The sequence below is a fragment of the Balaenoptera physalus genome (genome assembly GCF_965194825.1).
Source record: "Balaenoptera physalus genome assembly, chromosome: 2".
Classification (NCBI taxonomy): Eukaryota; Metazoa; Chordata; class Mammalia; order Artiodactyla; family Balaenopteridae; genus Balaenoptera; species Balaenoptera physalus.
This window is the reverse complement of record NC_138883.1, coordinates 130,210,150-130,231,638: the sequence shown is the minus strand read 5'-3', so window position 1 is coordinate 130,231,638 and position 21,489 is coordinate 130,210,150. Positions and strand designations below refer to the sequence as shown.

The 21,489-nt window shown below is 39.7% G+C and overlaps 1 protein-coding gene across 3 annotated transcripts in view; it reads right to left on the bottom strand.

Annotated features, from left to right (window-relative positions):
- Window positions 1-21,489, bottom strand: part of TTC23 (tetratricopeptide repeat domain 23) — a 112,616-nt gene that overhangs the window by 53,000 nt on the left and 38,127 nt on the right. For all 3 annotated transcript variants that reach the window (XM_082448451.1, XM_082448453.1, XM_082448452.1), the window contains exons 3-5: window positions 19,620-19,743; window positions 16,819-16,969; window positions 16,504-16,629 (exon numbers count right to left, since the gene is read on the bottom strand). In XM_082448451.1, coding sequence (XP_082304577.1) covers window positions 16,504-16,629; window positions 16,819-16,969; window positions 19,620-19,743 — 401 coding nt within the window. The remainder of the gene's footprint in view (window positions 1-16,503; window positions 16,630-16,818; window positions 16,970-19,619; window positions 19,744-21,489) is intronic.

The following is a 21,489-nucleotide window of genomic DNA, read 5'->3' as shown; positions in this document are numbered from 1 at the left end:
CAACTTGCAGCAGCTCTAACCTTGGAAAGGAAGAGATAAATAGACGACCTAGTAATACTGGACTTGCCTTCTAACTCTTAATGAGCTTAGAATATAGTAGGTAATAAGTAGCTTTGTACGTTATCACATTTTATTTTTTAAGAGAAACCCCACTAGCATCTATGGTGATAGAAAGAGGCTTTGAAACATATGGTTGGTAGCAAATCACTTAGCCAAAGAATTAGATTCCTGGTAGACAAAAATTAAACAATTGAAAACAGGAGTCAGCAAACCGTGGCCTGTGGGCCAGATCTACTCACTGACTGCTTTTGTAAATAAAGTTTTATTGACACAGTCAGGCCCACTTGTTTACTTATTGTCTGTGGCTTTTGCACTACAATGGCAGAGTTGAAGAGTTGCAACAGACACTGCATGGCCTACAACGCCTAAAATATTTACTCTCTGGGTCTTTACAGAAAAAGTCTGTAAACCAACCTCTTGTCTAGAGTCTAGAGAAAGTCACATACTTTTAAAATGACTTCAAATTTTTTTCTACCTCATTTAGCCTAAATAACTCAGACAATGCCATAGTTATCTGAGCAAAGGAAAAAATTCATCTTTCTTTCTCATGTTCATAAATGATGAAGAGTGTGCCAAGGAAGTAAAGAAGAGGTCCTTTGTTTCCAAGGCTGCTTGTAAAAGTCATAGAAGAGAAATAAAGCCAATACAAATGCCAAGATGATTTCATTTGGGCAACAATTTTAAAAGAAAGCAATATTTGAAGCTTAGCAATCAAGCTGATAAATGAGAAGAAAATAGAAAAGTAAACAACAACAAGGCATAAGTTAATTCATGTACCAAAAATTCTTCCTTTCCTGAGATAGAACACTAAAGAAAAGTATTTGGGGGTTTGTGAAGCCATCTTAGCCAGAAGCACAGCACAGCACTCCAAGTTAACACCACAGCATCTTTTCAGGTATTAAAAAGTGATCCTTCAAATATCCGGCTCTCAGAGAAAATTTTATAGAGAAGAATACAGTATGAGAGGCAAGGCAATCAGTTACAAGTACTGCAACAGGAGTAGAAAACCCAGACTGTAGTTTGAGCATCCTTACTTACTAGGCCACACAACCTTGGGAAAGAAAAAAATGTTTCTGAACCTTGGTTTCCTCATCTGAACGCTGGTGTCCAATAGGGTTGCTGTGAGAATCAAGTAAGATGTCTGAAAGTGCTTTGCAAACTGAAGCAAGCCATACAGATTGATATTAAATCCCTATACATATTCATACCTTTTACTCCCTCCCCTCCCAGCCTGTGGTCTCTCTGGAACTGAGAGGCATAGTTTCAGGTTATGTTGAAATGGGCTCATTTGTGGTCTCATCTTGTTCCCACCCACATCAGATTTTGGAAAGTCCAAATAATAGGTAGAATCAGTCAAACTCATGTGCAAGAGAGGTAGGCATTTTCTTATACAATTGGGCTTTTTAAAAAATTGAGAATAATTTACTATCAGAACAATACATATTCATCATTAAAAGTAAGAAAAGATATGGAAAATTAAAATATATAATTACAACATCCAAAGATGACTGCTATACACCTTGATATATATATACACACACACACACTTCCAGATGATTTTCTATGCATCTTTTAAAAAGGATCATAATGTTTTAGAACCTGCTTCTTCCACTTAATCATACATTAAAATGTGGCAATAAATGCTATAATATCACTTTTAGTGGCTGAATGGTGCCATATAAAGTTTGATTGACCACTCATCTTCAAAAATATTTAGGACAGGGACTTCCCTGGTGGTCCAGTGGTAAAGAATCCACCTTCCGATGCAAGGGACGCGGGTTAAATCCCTGGCTGGTAGGGAAACTAAGATCCCACATGCCGCGGGGCAACAAAGCCTGCGTGCCACAACTACTGAGCTCACGTGCCTCAACTAGAGAGCCCGTGTGCCACAAACTACAGAGCCTACATGCTCTGGAGCCCATGCGCCACAACTAGAGAAGAGAAAACCTGCATGCCACAACTAGAGAGAAGCCCACGTGCCGCAACAAAGAGCCTGTGTGCTGCAATGAGCACCGCAATGAAAATTCCCACATGCCTCAATGAAAAGCCTGTGTGCCACAACAAAGACCCAATGCAGCCAAATAAATAAATGAATAAATACATATTTTAAAAAATATTCAGGACATAAAAAATGGTTGTGAAAAAAAATGGTTTGTGGAATATTTTTACAAATCATATTTCTGATGAGAGACTTACATTCAGAATATAAAAAGAACTCCTACAACAATAATAAAAAAGATAAATAGCCCAACTAAAAAATGAGCAAAGCACCTAAAGAGTCATTTCTTTGAAGAAGATGCAATAAGCACATAAAGAGATGTTCATCATTGGTCATCAAGAAAATGCAAATCAAAACTACAATGAGATACCACTTCACACCCATTAGGACAGTGGCTATAATAATAATGATTTTAAAAAAGATAATAAAAGTGTTGACTAAGATGTGGAGAAATTGGAATCCTCACACACTGCTGGTGGGTATGTAAAGTCGTACAGTTACTTTGGAAAACAGTGTCAGTTCCTCAAAAGTTTAAACACAGAATTACTAGATGACCTGGCAATTCCACTGCTAGGTATATACCCAAAAGAAACAAAAACATATGTCGACATAAAAACTTGTACACAAATGTTCATAACTGCACTATGCATAAGAGCCAAAAAGTAAAAACAACCCAAATGTCCACCAACTGAAGAATGAATGAATAAAATGTGGTATATCCACTCAATAAAATGTTATTCAGTCACAGAAAGGAAGGAAGTATTGATACATGTTACAACATGGATGAACCTTGAAAAAATTATGCTAAGTGAAAAAGGCCAGTCACAAAAGACCACACACTCTATGGTTCCATTTACATGAAATGTCCCTAACAGGCAAATCCATACAGACAGAAAGTAGACTAGTAGTTGCCAGGGGTTGGGGAACTTGAGAATGGGGACAGACTGCTAATGGAATGAAAATGTAAAATTGTTTGTGGTGATGTTGCATACTAAAACCCACCAAATTGTATACTTTAATTGGGTGAATTGTATGGCATGTGAATTATATCTAAATAAATCTGTTATTTTTGAAAAGTTTGTGAACATTTGGAAGCAAAACAAAATATAGATGAGACTCAGCCATAAACTTAGTCATTTTTGTTTAAAGAAATAACTGTATTAATAATTATTAAACAAAAATCAAATTATTTTAACCTTAATATCATCTGCGAGCCAGACACTATTCCTAACTTACTCATTTAAAGCAGGTCAGAAAGAGATGTCGGCTTTGGCTCTAACTTTGTTGCGTCACTGGATGATCCTACCCATGTTTTAATGGGGGAGGTTAGGAGAACAGAGAATGCTGTGGGTCTTGCTGCACCTGACACTCAACAGAGTGGGCATTCCCAAGGGGAGGCCATAAATCAGGCTTGGACACTGAGCTACTGGTCTCTTTCTAACCTTCCAAAGCTGTTGGCATGCCTCCTGAGGAGCTTTAAGTCCTGGAGGTCTCCAGGGGAATGCCTAGGTCTATGAAAAGTATAATCTTAATGAGAAACAGTAAATTCATAGAGAGAAAAGCCATACAAAAATATTTTTAATGGAATATTCTGGTAAATCAATTATACTGTAAGTTTAAATATGTTAATATATTTCATATCATGATCCCAGATGCGGAAGAATCTAGAAATAGGTGATAAATCCAGTCTTTTCCCTTCGGCTGATCAAGTCAAGCCACTAAGCTGGGGTTAAGGAAATTAGCCTGAGGATCGGTGAGTTACAAAAGAAAAATAAATTCAATATAGCTCCCAACTCCCAGAGTAGCAGAATTCACGATGTGACAACATGGGGTTGGAACAGAAAGGCCAATCCTCCAGCTCAGAGCTGAGTGAAGCACACCAGGCCATCTGGGGTTGGTTTTGGAGTTCTGGTCCAACACTAAGGGCCTCAAACTCTTGTCTTCAGGGCCCGACTCTGCACCCACAGACTCCTGCGCCTTCCTCTGCCTAAATCCTGATGGACACCTGCCCAAGGGGGCAAGTGGGAGTTTCAATCCAGCCCAGGCTCTGCTGACTGAGCTGTGTGCTTGGATACATGCCTGTGTCCACCTGGAGAAAAGGAGACTTTTTTTTTTAATTCTCACGAAGGCTCCGTTCACTCACCCAGTTGTGTACAAACGTGGCGCAGAGGTGGCAGTGGCTCTGCTGGGACTCTAGTTTCCCTCGACTTGATGAGTTCAGATGACTCATGGGAGTCATCTAAACCTTCCCATTTGGCTCCCCTGATGCCAGTTCTCTTTCAGCTCCCCAGTTGTGTCATGCCTACCTTCTCTCTGGGTCTTTGCTGGTCCTTCTATCTGGAATGTTCTTTCTTCCATCTCTATCTGGCAAACTGCCATTCATCTTTCTATCATCCCTTTTCCAGTTTTAGCTTAGCTGTCTCCTCCTTTACGTAGCCTTCCCTGCCAGGGCCAGGACTAGAGTGAGACCAGTGAGACACCTAGGACACACCATTTAAGGAGGTGCTCACTCTCAGCGTCGGGCAAGTGCAGGGTTGGCATCCAAGTGTGAGCGCCTCCTTAAGTGGTGTGGTCTGGGCACCTGGCTCCCTCATCCTAGTGCTGGCTCTGTTCCCTGACATCCCAGGCTGGGTTGGGCGACTCTGTGAACACCTGACTGTGCCCCCACAGAACTGTGAACCTCCTCTCTCAGAATACATCTCTCGCATTGCATTTTAAGTGCCTGGGGACTTGGCACCAATCCCTTTAGTGCAGGACTCTGAGAAAGCAGAGTCCAAGGCTGCCGCATTCATCTTGACATCCCCAGCACCCTGCAGTGTCTGACACACAGTGGATGCCTGCTGTCTATGGAAGGAGGGAGCGTGAGGTGAGGAGGGAAGACAGAAGGAACAACCTGCAGATCCACTGACTTAGAGACTTTGAGGCTATAGTTCATATTTTAATTTTCATAGATTTTGGAATAAATTTTAGGGAAAAAAACCTTCAAGAAAGGAACATATTTTCACATTGATTTAGTTGCAAAAATATTAGACTGTTGCTCTAATTAAGGGCTGGAGAAATTATTGAAATTTTATAAAAGGCGGAATAAAAGAAACTTTGTAAGAACCTATTAGGGTTTGAATTGTGTCCCCCCCATCCCAAATTCATATGAAGTCCTCACCCTCAGTACCTCAAAATGTGACTTTATTTGGAAATAGCACCATTGAAGACATAATTAGTTATATTAAGAAAATGTCATACTGGACAGTATGACTGGTATCCTTATAAAAAGGAGATATTTGGACACAGAGGCACAGGGAGAATGCCATGTGAACACAAAGGCAGAGCTTGGTGTGATGTGTCTGTAAGACAAGGAACACCAAAGGTTGCCAGTACACATCTGGAAGTTAGCAGAGAGGTGTGGAACACCTCATAGTCCCCAGAAGGAACCATCGCCACCCATACGTTCATCTCAGAATAACTTTCTGTTGTTTAAATCACCTAGCTGGTAGTACTTTGTTATGGCAGCCATAATAAACTAGTGCAGAACCCCTACTGGCTGACTCCAGGCTCAGAGATTTTCCTTTCATCAGCACCCTAATAGATGAACACTGCGTGAACTCACCCAGGGCAGCTAGTTAGATATGGAAGTACCAATTTTTCTTTTTTAAATCACATTGTGGTCAAGTCCAAGTGGTAACTTTCCGTTACTTCACTGCCTGGAAATTTAATTTGAGTATCTACTGAGAAGGAGACCTGGAAGGAGGCAATTTCAGCAGGAACAAACACATGGCTTTCATTGACCATAGTTTTGCCTTTGCTACAAGAATGTCTACATGAGGGCACAGACCGCATGAATCCAATGACATCCAACAAGCTGTTAGCAGGATACCCAGCCCTGAAGGGATGCAGTCACACGTGAAGGTGACCTGTTGCCATTTCTGAACTCTCTAAGTTTAAAAGATTTTTGTCAACCTATCATTGGTCTCACATTTCAAACCCTATAGAATTCTTCAGACTCTGAGTCCTTTTTTCACCTGTCTGTAAAACTATTTACCTCCTCACTTAAGTTATCCAAAGGGAAAAAATTAGATCCCTCACACTATGTACACAAAAGTTCCAAGTGACTTTTAGAGGCCTAAATGTAAAAAGCAAAACTTTGATACGTTTGAGGGAAAACATAAGGAAAAGTAACTCCATGACTTTGGGGTAGGGAAGGACTTCTTAAATAAGATACAAAAGTACAAATCAGAATGAAAGAAGCAGGTAAATTTGGTCACATTAAAAATAAAAACTCCTGTGCATCAAAATTCATCATAAAGAAAGTGAGAAGACAAATTACACATTGGGAATACATACACAATATATGTAACCAGCAAATAACTTGTCATCAGAAATATGAAGAATGTCTACAAGTTAATAAGAAAAATGCAAATAGCCCAGTTAAAAAATGAGTAAAAGAAATGAACGGACATTTCACAGAACAGAAATTCCAAATGTCCAGCAGATGTATGAAAAGATGTCAAACCTCACTATCAGGGAAATGCAATTAAAGAAACTATATGATTGGCAAAGATAAAAAGTCTGACAATATCAAGTATTGAAGAGGACATGGAGTAATGGGAATTACTGCTGGTGAGAGTATAAACTGGTGGAAAGCAAACCCAGTAAAGCTGATGATGTGGATACTTGTCAATTAAGCAATTCCACTCCTGGGCATATACCTCAGAGATAATCTTGCACATATGCCCATAGAGACATGTACAAAAACAATCACGGAAATAGTGTTTATAATAGTGAAAAATTGGAAGCAATTTATGTGTTCACCCTCAGAATATATAATTAAATTAGAGGAAAGTTAGACGGATTAAACATAATATGGAGGTTTAAAATGAAGAGACTAGCTCTATGTGTATAAATTGACGTGGATACATCTCAAAAATAGAAAAGTAATGGGGGGAAAAGAGCAAGCTACAGAAGGAAACATACATATGAAGTAAAAAAATGAAAAATAATACTGTATATTTTTTATGGCTATACACGTATAGATTCAGAGGAATGAAAAACACTAAATTCAACATCACAATTGCCTGTAACATGGGGAGAAGAAAAGAGTTTGAGAAGAACGCAGAACAGGCTTCCACTTATCTGAAATGTTCTATTTTGAAGCTTGGTAGTGTGTACTTGAGTATTCGCGTAACAATATCTTTAGTTTTATATGCCTGAGATATTTGGTTAAAAAGATGAACAAATACAACATTCTGTTGTTTAGCGTGTGCAGGGAATGTGGCACTTTCTACTCTTACCCTTTGAAGTTGCCGTTGCATGCTATTCCAGGGTCCTGGCACTACCAGCCAGAAATGAAGGCTATCAAGCTAATGCAATCTACAATGAGCCTTCTGGAGCTCATTGAGGGTACACTGTTCACATAAAAGAAAAGACAAAATAGAAAATAAAATTACTTTAGCTTCACAATATGTTTAATAAAAAAGGAACTGGGGGAGTGCTACATCAGGAAATAACTAAATTATAGTCTTACCTCCATTTCCAACTCATTTAAAGCCATCAGTCAATTTCAGGCAATCTTGTCTGTCTCTATTTGCTCATAAGTAATGTGTGGGAGGGCAACATTTTCTCCTTTCCTTTCCTATCTACCTGCCAGGGATGCTTTGAGGATTTATTATCTGGTGGGCCCATAATGTGTTTGGGTAGCTTTAGGAAACACACTGGACAGATGAAAAGACAGAGAATTCTGAACAACACAATGTGGCAGTATGTTAATTTGGCAGGTCCACAACTTAAACCACAGCATATTTCATTGAATGAAAATACATCTGCAGTAATTCTACAGAGCACATGACAAAACACTATCTCATTTCAGATGAGTTTCAGAAGATCCCACAGGGATGGAGACTTGTTTTAACCTGCAACAAACAAGTGCAATCTCCTCTGGTATTACTAAGGCAATAGAGGGTTTCCTTTTAAAAGCTCAGGAATTTGGCAAGAATATTGAGTACCAGTGAACAGCAGAAGCCTTGTGGGACCATTGCTGATGATGGAAATCTGATGAAAAATCAATCTTGGAAGAGGAAAATTAGGATTTTCTAGAGTCAAAAGGAGAAAAGGTTTACATCTGGGTCTCTCTTTACCATCTGGCACACATAGGTAAAAGTTGTGCTCTGTAGAGGGCATTGTCATGTTTCCATTCTGTGCTAGCGAATGGGATCTGTGCTGTGGTGAGGAATGTGGACACCAGAGTTGGATGCAGACCTGGCTCTGCTCTGCTACTTCCCAGCTTTGTGACCCTGGGATATGACCTCACTTCTCTCAGCTTTGGTTTTCTTCATTTGAAAATGGGAACATGAAGGGTACCCACATCACAGGGAGGACTGCCGATTAAATGGTGAGATGAGGTCTGCAAAGGACTTAGCAAGAGCCAGACCAGAAGGTGATCAAGAATTGCTAGCTAGTGTGGTTGTTTAAAATCATTATTATTAAGTGCAGTTGTTTAAGGGAAATGTATATTATACAGATAGAGTATTAGAAAAGGGAAAGACCAAAATGCAGTGCTCTAAAATAGTAAAGCTATTCGAAGAAAGTGAAAACACTAATTTGAAAAGATACACGCGCCCCAATGTTCATAGCAGCATTATTTACAATAGCCAAGATATAGAAGCAACCTAAGTGCCCATCAACAGATGAATGGATAAAGAAGATGTGATACATATATATTGGGTTGGCCAAAAAGTTTGGGTTTTTCTATAACAGCTTACGAAAAAACACGAACGAACTTTTTAGCCAACCCAATATATACGCGTGTGCGCACACATACAATGGAATAGTACTTGGCCATAAAAAGAATGAAATTCTGCCATTTGCAACAACATGAATGGACCTAGAGATTATTATGCTTAGTGAAATAAGTCAGACAGAGCAAGACAAAAGACAAATACTCTCTATGCTATCACTTATAAGTGGAATCTAAAAGTAAAAGAATCGAATGAATATAACAAAACAGAAACAGACTCACAGACATAAAGAACAAACTAGTGGTTACCAGTGGGGAGAGGGATGGGGGGAGAGGCAAGATAGGAGTAGGGGATTAAGAGGTACAAACTACTAAGTATAAAGTAGATAAGCAACAAGGATATATTGTACAGCACAGGGAAATTTAGCCATTATTTTGTGATAACTTAAAATGAAGTACAATCTATAAAAATATTGAATTACTATGAAATTAGTTTCAGTACACCTGAAACTAATATAATATCTTAAATCAGCTATACTTCAACAAAAATAAAAATAGTAAAGCTTTAGAGGATTCAAATAATAGAAAGTAGGTAAAGTATATGAAAGTAATCTGTGCCATGTGTTTTTCTGCTTCCCCACATTAAAAAAAATGATTTAAAAAACCAGATTTTGTATAAAGTAAGAGCGTCTCTTCAATCGTGGGAATACAGGATGACGAAGAGTGCCAGGAAAAATCAAATTATTTCCTTCTTTGTTAAATAAGCATAAAACATTCTAGGCACATAGCATTGAATGGGAGGAGCTGACAGGAGAAATATCTCCTCTGGAGAGCAGTGGGGTGTTTCCTGGAAGTAGGAAAGGGAGAAGGAGGGTTTTGAGCACATGAGCATTTGTCAGAGCCTTTATGCCCAAAAGATAAGTGCAGAGAAAGTGACTCTTTAAAGAAACATTGGGACTTCCCTGGTGGGGCAGTGGTTAAGAATCTGCCTGCCAATGCAGGGGACATGGGTTCGAGCCCTGGTCCAGGAAGATCCCACATGCCGCCGTGGAGCAACTAAGCCCATGTGCCACAACTACTGAAGCCCACGTGCTTAGAGGCTGTGCTCCTCAACAAGAGAAGCCACCACAGTGAGAGGCCCGCACACCGCAACAAAGAGTAGCCCCTGCTCGCTGCAACTACAGAAAGCCCAAAAGCAGCAACGAAAACCCAACGCAGCCAAAAAAAAAACGAAACACATCTCTAGGTGATGGCATGAACTAAAAATTTAAAGTTGAGTAGAGAAAGCAAAAGCTATATTTGGAGGTTATTGACTGGACCAATTAAGGGAGGATGATGGTAAAAGCAAAGGCTATTTACCGAAGTATCAAAAATTCACAATAAAAGCCTTGGGAATGTATTCTGGGAAATATGTGGAACTAAGTAGAATTCCACCATCCTAATGAGGTGATGGCAGGTAGATATAGACACTGTCCCCCTTGCCACTATTTTCTCCATTATCTTCTACCCCCTCCCAGGAAGTACTGGCTAAGGGAGAAACCTCCCCCATGTTCATTCCTCTCTGGAAAACTTGTGTTAGAATCATTTTCCAAATCTGTGACTATAATGAATCTAGAGAAAGCAAGACAAAAAAACAAACTCGAGCTTAAAACATATACATGTGTATATGTATATACACATATCTACATACAGATATATACATATCTGATTTTTAGCTTAGGTGGTTCGTAAGAGCAAAGACAAAAAAAAACAAAACGAAACAAAACAGCCTTCTCAAGTCGTAGGAAAAAGTATAGGAAAGAATATAGCAAGACAGGGGCAGTCTTGAAGTACAGTATCTTATTCTGTGATGTCGGTACTACATGCTTTAAAATCAAATCATTTCCAGGATGAAATGGCAGAAAGGAAAATGCTCAATTAGACAGTAGCAATAATAATAGCTACTTTCTTAGACCTACCACATACCCAGATGTTTTAATGTAGGGTTCATTTCATCACCACAGCAACCCTCTGGGGGCTGATCTTTCCCACCTCAACAGGAAAGGAGAAGGAAGGACTTGCCCAGGGTCCTTCAGTTGCGAAGGTTGAATGGATGCTGACACCAACCCAGGGCGACCTGACTCTAAGGCCATGTTGTCAAATATATCATGTCACATACCTTAGAGATACCTGGAAGGTGTCCTGTTGATGCTCTGAGGAGCGTTTACTTATCACAGGCACACCTGAGAGCTAGTTCAGCACAGCAAGCAAGGCCAGGCAAAGTGCTCTCTGGGTAAGCTGTGGAGGACTCCAAAGATGACAAATCAAGCAGTCACAGAGAAAGCTGGGGACAGGTCACATGTTCCAGAGCAGCAGTCTCAATAGGCCATAACCATCATGCCACATAGAAAGATTATTTTAAAAGGTACGTGTGTGTGTGTGTGTGCAATGATGTACTCCTGCCTTTATAAAGACACTATCTGTCTCTGGGGAATCTATCTACCAGTAACCAGGATAGAAAATAATCCTTAACACTGGAAAAAATTTGCTTGCTTTCACTAGTGACTACCTTGGCCCCATTCGAAAAAACAACTGCACGCATAGGAACACAAGATTTGGATTCACTCTCCAAAGTTAATAAATAATTACTGAATGAAGTAGTGCTGGAACAGAGAAGGGCAGGTAGAAGGAATGAAGCTTCAGGCCACAGTTAGGGATGGAAGGCACGGAGCGTGAGTCACCCTGCAGCCCTTATCTGTCAGCCCAAGGAGAAAAGAACTGGCCTAGCCTGATGGGCACCATAAAAGGCGATGCAGGAGGAGGAAGAGGATGCACTGAAAGATACCCTTTTAAGAGAAACACAAATCCCGCGAGAACTGCCTAAGAAATTACCCTGGTCTTCCACTTCCAAGACCGGGCAAAAGAAAAAGTCCTTGTGGTTGTGAGCCTAATTGTAGAAATGTACAAAACCAAAGCCTTGTTACTTCCTAAAGCAGATAGGTTTGGACAAAATATTCACACTTCACTGAGAAAACAAAGTGATTGCATGAAAACCATGCAGTTTAAACATGCATGTTCCAGTGAATATGTTACAGTGAAGAATCAGGTCAAAAAGAAGCAGTGAAGTTTAAAACAACTCCCTTAAACACAAAAGTAACTGTAGGACAGCTTGGAACATTAACTTAAATTCTTGTTGGGTATTCAGCACATATGCGTACAAGGCCCGCCATCTGCTGACAAGGTTTGGTACTGCTAATTTGGAAAGCACTCAGGAGGTGGTGGATTTTGGCAGAGGATAATTTACTCAATTTTGTAGCAAGTGCTCAACATTAAGTACTAATAACATTAGTCAGGTCTCAACATATGCAACAAATATCATATCTTGGACCTCATATCTTTATATTTTCTGTTTTACAATATAACAAGAATACCTACTTCTGGGCAGGAAGAAATTCTGGACTGGTAGGCCCTCCCAGTCACTATTCTCTTCCTCCTCTGTTACATAAACGGAATCATACAGTATGAATTCTTTTTAGTCTGGCTTCTTTCACAAACATTATGTTTGTGGAAGTCATCCATCATGTTAAGCATAGGAGTTGTTTCATCATTTTCTTTGTATGAACAGATCACAATTTTATCTACTCTACTGCTGATGAACATTTGGATTGTTTCCAATCCTTGGCTATTACAAATAACACGTAGCTTTGGACATTCTTGGCTGTGTATTTTGGTGAACATATGTATGCATTTCTGTTGGGTGTATATTTGGGAGTGATACTGCTGGGTCATAGGGTATTCAAACATTTAAACTTAGTAATAATGCCAAACAGTTTTCTAAAGTAGTTATTCCAAATATATTCTAAACAACCACATATGAGAAAACATATGAGAGCACTATATACTTGCCAACTTGATGTTATTAGGCTTTTAAAAACTTTTAGCAATATTAGTGGAAATGTAGTAGTATCCTATGACTTTAATTTTCATTTCCCTGGTGACTGATGAGAGGAGTGTCATTTAATATGCTTTTTAGTTATGTGGGTATCCTTTTTTGTGAAAAGTCTCTTGCCAGGGAGTTCCCTGGCAGTCCAGTGGTTAGAACTTGGCACTTTCACTGCCATGATTCAATCCATAGCTGGGGAACTAAGATCCCGCTAGCCACATGGCCCGGCCAAAAAAAAAAAGTCTCTTGTCCACTTTTCTATTCAGTTGTTTGTCTTTGTTTTATTGATATATAGGAGTTCTTTACAGATGCTAGATATGAGCCCTTTGTCAATTATATGTATTACAAATATCTTCTTCCTCTTTCTTCTTGTCTGTGGTATGAAACATATGGTGATTTAAGTACAGAACAATATAGCATCAAGCAGAAGGGAAGAGAGAATTAACATACTCAAAGTCCCTTACATTGTCCAGAAAGTGGTTAATTGACTAATTGCATTAGAGTGTAATAAGTCAGGGATACAAGCGACAAATTCTATGGTAATCACTAGAAGAAAAATAAAATAATGTATAACTTACCAGTTAATAGACAGGGAAAGGGATGACAAAAATATTTGACTAAACTAAAGGAAGGCAAGAAAGGAGAAAGCAAGGAACATAAAACTGGTAGGACAAAAGGAAATTTAAAAACTCAAATATATCAGTAATTAAAACAAAAAAATATGAAGATTGAAAATTAAGAGATGGAAAAAGGTATTATAGGAAAATTGTTACCAAGAGAGCTAAAGTATCAATTTTAATATCAGGCAAAATAGATATAGACATAGGGGACAAAGAAGAACAATATATACTCACAAATAAAATAACAGATTAAGAAGACAGGCTGTTTAACTCTCCTCCCACCCAACAGAAGATATCAGAATATATAAAAAAATGACTGGCAGAACCATGGGAAGTTACAGATGGATCAATAATTATAGTTCGAAATTTAAGCACACTTACCTTAAAAACTAACGTATCAAATTGCCAAAAGATAAATATATATATAAATCTGAGTAACAGAATTAATAAAGTTACCCTAATACAGATTTATTAGAACCTTAAACACAACAGGTAAAGAATACAATTTCCTTTTGTAGCATACTTGGAACATTCACAAAAATTGACTATGGACTAGGTCACAAAGGAAGCTTCAGTAAATTTCAAAGAGTTGATACTATACAAATATGTTTCTGCCCACAATGCAGTAAAATTAGAAATCAGTAACATCAGAATATCTTGAAAAACCCCATATATATGCAAACTAGAACACATATCATTTGAATAATATCTGGATTAAAGAGTAATTTATAAACTAAGTTATGTGAGTGATAGTGTTACATATTAAAACATGTGGGATAGGTTAAAGCAAGACTCACATGGACATTTTGGAGAATATCTTTGATATTTGGGTGAGAAAGGCTTTCTAAATAAACTCTCAAAGCATAAATCATAAGGTTAAAAATTAATGGATTTGACTCTAGAAAAATTAAGTTCCATGCCATGAAGAACACCACAGACAAAATTAATAAATGAGCGATAGATATAAGAAAATATTTGTAATATTGCTAATTTATAATATATAAGAAAATCTCAATTATCAATAAGAAAAGCACAGGAAACCCCAAAAGAAAAATGAGAAAGAATGCTAACAGGCTATTCACAGAAGGGGAATCCAATGGCTAAGCAGTATATGAAGAGGTACTCAAAATCACTAATAAGAGAAACGTAAGTAGAATTGAAAAGTAATTAAATAGCACATATATGCATCAAGGTGGCAAAGGTTAGAAAGACCAACAATGCCAAACATTGTTGGGGATGTGAGAAAACAGGAACCCATGTACCCCACAAGTGGGAATGCAGATGGGTGTAGCAATTGGCCAGTATGTGGTGAACTTGAAGTATGAGTGTACCCTGTGACCATGCAATCCTACCCTTAGAGTATAAACTCAGAAAAGTCTCTCTGAGCCTCCTAAGTGGAGTTGCACAGGATGTTCATGGCAGCACCATTGTGGCAGCTGGGAGCTGGGGATGAGCTGAATGCCCACTGCTAGGAGAACAGACAAGCACAGGATGGCAGATGCATTCTATGGAGCACAACAAAGTAGCCAGCAGCAACAACTAAAAACAGTGCTGAGTGGACAAAAGTGAGAAACAGAGTGAGACACATACTGCAAATTTATACAAACCTAAAACGTATAAATACAGAAAACAATGCTATTTATTATTCAGAGATACATATTTAAAGACATAAATCATTGTTTAAAAAGGTTATCTATGATCTGTATGTGACAGAATGAGAGTAAGGATCAGAGATGGAAGGAAAAAATCAATTTAAAAAAGCATATCAGGGACTTCCCTGGTGGCGCAGTGGTTAAGAATCCTCCTGCCAATGCAGGAGACATGGGTTCGAGCCCAGTTCGGGAAGATCCCACATGCCGCGGATCAAGTAAGCCCATGTGCCACAACTACTGAGCCTGCGCTCTAGAGCCTGCACGCCACAACTACTGAGCCCTCGTGCCACAACTACTGAAGCCCACGTGCCTAGAGCCCATGCTCCGCAACAAGAGAAGCCACCTCAATGAGAAGCCCGTGCACCGCAAAGAAGAGTAGCCCCCTACCCTTGCCACAACTAGAGAAAGCCCATGCGCAACAATGAAGACCCAACTCAGCCAAAAATAAATAGATTAATTAATTTTAAAAAATGTTAAAAAAAAAAAGTGTACCAAAGGTTTTCATGGACTGATGAATTCTCTGCACTTCATATCCAAAAACACTCCCAAACAAACAAATTAACAAGAGTGGACTTATGATCACAAAAATATCTTTAAAAGCATGAGTCAAAGTTAGTCCTTCCCAGCTTCCATTCATATGGAAGCATTAGGTGTGCTCCTTCAAGGCCCCTTCCTTCTTAAAATGAGTCCATTGGGTCCCTGAGTTCTCTTGGGAATCAACCTATATGTACAGTCTGATTATTAATTTACACTGAATTCTTCCAGGCTTGGTTAAAGGCCGCCGCATAGGTCTGCTGGGGATTCTCTGCCTCTTCTAGAATAGACCTTTCTCTGCCCTCTTCCTCCCACAAACACATCCTTCCAAAGAATGGGTACATCCTCTGTCACCCCACTGCTCTGGGGAATTGGCTTGGGGTTGGCCATTGGAGAGGGATAAATGTGCTGACTACCTAAAGCCCCTTCTCCCTCAGGCTCCAACCATTATATCTCTTCCACCTGGGTTAATTTGGTGAGTGTGGGTTGGGGGTAGGGAGAAAAAGGAACAATCTTCTCATTCTCATGAGATATTCAGATACCTCTAAGATCTTTCAGATACCTCTAAGATCTTTCTCCTTTGAGGCCTTAATCGTAAAATCAATGTATTGAAATATTTTAGACTAGAACAGTAGGGGAATAAAGGAAGATGGGGGTGTGGGGAGGGGAGGGAAGGAAACAAGGGCAGGAGGAGAGGGGCAGGGAGAGCAGGCAAGAAATAGAAAGTCAAGAGAATGACATCAGGACTCTAGGACCCAGGGGTGGGTATGAGAGCACTACACATTTAGTGAAGAGTGCCACTGACGTACATGCCTTGGTTGTGGCTGCTCTGACGTGACTGTCGTCCTCCTCTTTTACTTCTGGACAATGGCCATGGAGAAGCCACCGACACAGCACCATGCAGAAGCTCCTCCTGCCTGAAGACAGAGTCTTCTGGCAAAGAACCTCCAGGAATCACGTATACAAAATGTCCTAAACTGAAAACTTACTGTGCAAATGACAATTTGATCTGCGTTTGAATTTCTATCCATTCTTCCTTTATAATCCTTCCACATTGCAGCAGCTCCTTTGAAAGTCTCTCTGCTTTTGTCAAATTCTCTGAAGCTTCCTTAAACCTGAGTTGTGTTCAGGAAACTTTACACTTGGTGCTACATTCTGGGGCCCTAGTTCCTGGACATCCTTGGCTCTCATACTTCCCATCACCCTTCCTGAGTCACCTGTCAGCTTTTGATTTGGCCTTAAAAATTAAATATAAGCATTATGAACAGTATTTCTATTTGTAAAGATTAGAGGCAAAAGGATACTTTTGAAGGGAGAGTAAGGCTCTCCCCATGGTATGGAATAACTCAACTGAACACTTGAAAACATCTGTATTGTCATTGTAGGGAAGCACAATGGCGTTGGTGAGGATTTCTTTGGCTTTTTCCGCATGTTGTTTTGCTTGCAGTGACAGTCCTGTGGACAAAGAAAAAGAAGTCTCAGTTTCTCTTTCATTTCAGCTGGATAGGAATATAGTTATCTCTGGCCAGGGAATCTAATGAGGTCTCCTTCATATATCATCAAGTGGCACATGGAGATATATCGGGACAGCATGAAATACCATCATGACTATAAGAAACAAAGAAGTGTTTCACACCTAGGACTCAAGATAAAAAATTTTTCCCAAAATGGTCTTTTTAGAAATAAACAGAATGAGCAGGAATTGAACAGCTTTGAAACTTCACCAATATCAGACGTAAAGTGTTATGAATAATTATAAAAAAACAAACGGAATACAAAGACTACAGCATTCTGGGCAGGAAATAAAATATTCATGAATTTTAATCCTGGCTTTGTGACAGCAATCTTAATGAAATACTAAAAATTCTGAATCTTCTGCTCATCCATCCATAATCATAACTTTAGAGAGTTATTTTAACATAATACAAATATGACAATATCTATAAAAACTGACAATTCCAATGAGGTAAGGGGCTGATGTGCTACAATCTCTTATTTCTATGTGGTAATAGACTGATATGAATCAAATGAAGTTTAAAAAACGTTATTACCAAGAACTAATTCCCGGTGGGTTCCAGCGTTCTTCCATTGGCGTATTCATTTGTGGTAAAGGTGACACTGAGGATCACTATTTAGGTTTCAGGTTTTTTCATTTTCCCACATCCCCATCTTCTTCCCCACAATGACACACCCTTCCACCCACATCCTAATACTCCTGGTCTTACATTCTTCATTACATGGAATTGTATCTCAAATCTCTAAAAAGAGCTGTCAAATTATGAAATTCATTCTGTTCCTATGTCTATAAAACAGAATATATTTTCTGAGGGAGAAAATCCAGGGTATGCTATTCCTATAGGAACACTTACAGAATTTTGTCTTATTTTTTTTTAAAGTACACAATCAACCTACCAGAAATCTATTAGTGCCAACAATGTATGCAACATTATAAAAGACATGATGAATTTTGGTCCATTTCCTCAAGAAACTTGAACTCAATCTACAAGAGGCAGCATGGGTTGAGGTTCAAGAACACTAGCTCTGAAATCAGACTGCCCAGAGTGAATTCCCTGCTCCAACACTTACCTGAAATGTTGGCCCCAGCTTCCTCGACTGTAGACAGGAATAATAACATTACCCACCTCATAGCACTGTAGTGAAGATTGAAGGAAATTATACATGGAAAATAGCATGGTGCCTGGCACTCAATAAGACCTTAATAAATAGTAGATACTGCTTTTACTTTAAATTGAGAAAAAAAGACTATAATGCAGAAAGGTAGCAGACTGTGGAAGAAAAACATCATTAAAAAAAAATCCCCGATGCTAGGACACTGGTACTGGCAACCAAAATCCTAGATCTGAGTCTCAGATCAGCTATCTATTAACAGTGTGACCTGGGGCAAGCTGTTTCAACTCAAACTAGTTGTTTCCTCTGAATCTAGAAATTAGGGGGTATAGGGGTATGGTTTGAACTAGATGATCTCCAAGGTCCCCTCTGGCTCTAATAGTCTTTGATCTAACAGGTAGGAGCAATCTATAATCAGATTCGGCTAAATTTATTGGGTGGCAATTGTGTGCTTAGCATTGTGTTGTTTTTCACTTCTGTTTGTTTATTTATTCACTGGGCCAATCCTGGGAAGTCAGTGCCATCATATCATCATCATTATCATCGTTTTTCAATTGAAGAAACAGAGTACAGCAATGTACTCTTGTACCTCTTGTCCTAGGTTGCCAGTCCATGTTTTTGCTTTCTCTGCATCCATTCTCCCTTCCCCTGTTTTCTTTTGAGGATGCCCAGCCCCTGCACACTCAGTCCTTGTGATTTAGCCAAGGCCAGCCTCTCCCCAAGGATCCAGTGGAGCCAAAAGGCAGGTCTAGCCAATCAGACTCTTTCTTGTCTTTGGCATACAACCCACATCAGCCCAATAAGAATACCCAAACCCTGAGATTTTGGAGGAGAGACACTCTTGTTTTCCTGGGAATGCTGAGGAGGGAAACCTAAAGCTGCTGGCAACCTTGCTGCCACCATGTGGGCAAAGTTTGGCTAAGAATGGAGCCAATACAGAGAAAAACAGAGTCAAGTGGTGCGAAAAGGGAGGAATGGAAATCTGATCACAATGTTTCAAAACGTGGATCTGGCTAAGTCTACAGTAAGTTTTACCCCTGGATTTTTAAGTGTATGGGCCAATGAATTACCTTTTGTTTATTGCCAGCTTGATTTAGCCCTTTATTTTTTTTGTGGGGGGGGGTGTCACTTATAGGCAAGAGACTTTCCATCAATACATATGTGAATGGATACTATTTTAGGCCCCAACTCCACGCCCTGGGCCATTTCTACAATGCCTTCAAAGCTAACAAATTAATTATCGCCTAAGAACTACATTTAAGATCATAAAAAACAAAGCTCAGAAGGGCTAAAGTCTTCCTTCTCTTTTTTACATATTGTATTAAAAAATCTTATTGACTCTTTGTGAGAGGAAATGGCTCTCAATGTGTAGAGAGGAGAAGGTCCAAGAAAACCTGATCCTTCTAAAGTTAAGTCAAATTTGAGGAAAAGAGCAGAAACCAACCAGCCGATCCTCCTCAGCCTGAGGCAGACTCACCTTTCAGCTGGAGGTAGCCCTGAGCCAGGTTAACATGCGCCTCCGCCAGTTTCCAGTGTGAGTCACCATAGCAGATCCTCGTCAGCGCCACACAGCGCACAAGCTCCTGGAGAGCCTGTTTATACTGGAGGAAAGGAAATGGTCTCACCAGTTAGACAACAAAGCACAAAATCAACTTGTATTTTTATCCATTCAATATACACTTATTGAGTGTCGATTATGGGCTGGGCATGGTTTTAAGGACTTGTGATACATTAGAGAACAAAACAAAGATCTGTCTTGGATGGCAGGGTATTCATCTGGTTGGGTGAAATAGACAGTATACATAAAAAACCAGTAAAATTTATAGTGCATTTAAATTTACAGTAAATAGTGAAAAACGTTATGGAGTTAAAGACGCTGCCCGTCAATGAACAGCTACTACATATTCAGGCACAACAAGTGGGCGAATGGTGATAGTTTTCAAATAATACCTGTTAGTTCTCAATTCAAACACCTTCTTTAGCAGCTGGGATATTAGCACAGCAAATGAGGTCAGCAGGACTTTACAAACGGATTTCATTAAAGGATTAAAGCACATTTTCATCCGGAGCCAGGACAAAGAGAATAGCGAACCATGGATTCCAGCTCCAGGTCAGCTTAGAGCAGCAATACACTCAAAGCAAGACTGGTGGTTTTAAAATACAGCTCCAAAATTCTTTGACACTCCTTCCATACAGAGATGGTGGTCTATGTCCCCTTTTCTTTGAATCTGGGTTTTATGACTGTTAGGCCAAAAGAACATGGAGGAAATGATGCAGCGCCACTTTTTAGACCCAGTTCTTAAAGAACTGGCAGTTTCCACTTTTTACTCGCTCTTGGAACTTGTTATGGGCTGAATTGTGTCTCCCACCTCCAAATTCATATGTTGGAGTCCTAGGTACTTCAGAATATAACTGTATTTGGAGAGACGGCCTTTAAAGAGGTGAATAAGTTAAAATGAGGCTGTCAGGATGGGGCCCTAATCTAATATGACTGGTGTCCTTGCAAGAAGAGAAAGGGACACTAGGAATGGGCACACACAGAGAAACACATTGTGAGGACACAGTGGGAGGGCAGGCATTTGCAAGTCAAGGAGCGAGACCTCTGAATAAAATCAACCCTGCCAACACCTTGACCTTAGACTTCTAGGCTCCAGAATTGTGAGAAAATAAACTTCCTTTGTTGAAGCCACCCAGTCTGAGGTATTTTGCCATAGCAACCCCAGAAGACTAATAACCTAACCACCATTCCCTGAGGAAGCCTAAGCGGCCCCACGGAGAGGCCTACATGGAAATGTGCTGGTGGCAGCATTAATCGGTCAGCCGCGGGACTATGCCACCCTGGAGTTGGATTCTCCACACCTGTTGAGCCCAGCTGATGCTGCATGGAGCAGAGCTGACCAGATCTCACTGAGCTCTGCACAAATTGTGCATTCATGAGCAAACTAAATGGTTGTTTTTGTTTTATGCCACTAAGTCTTAGAGTGTGATACAGTAATAGATAGCTGGAATAGCAAAAGAGGAGGTGGGAGGTACAAAGCTGAAGGGGGCAAAGCAGAGGAAGAACTGTAAGAACAAGGACAGAGTTGTGGAAAAGACCCAGTAGAAGACCCAGTACACCCCCCACCCCTACTCCCCCGGTCAATGCCTAATCTCAAAGGACCTGCACTTCCACAAAGTTCCCATGTGAGTTAGAAACACTTTCACCTTGAAACAACATTCCTCTTGACAAAAAATGCATACCCAGACAGTTGACCACAGGACAGTCGCTTTTCTGACCTAGCAAGAGAGGCTGGGGAACACTGTGCTCACTCCATAGTGATGAAGGAATATGGAGGTGTGGCTTTTTC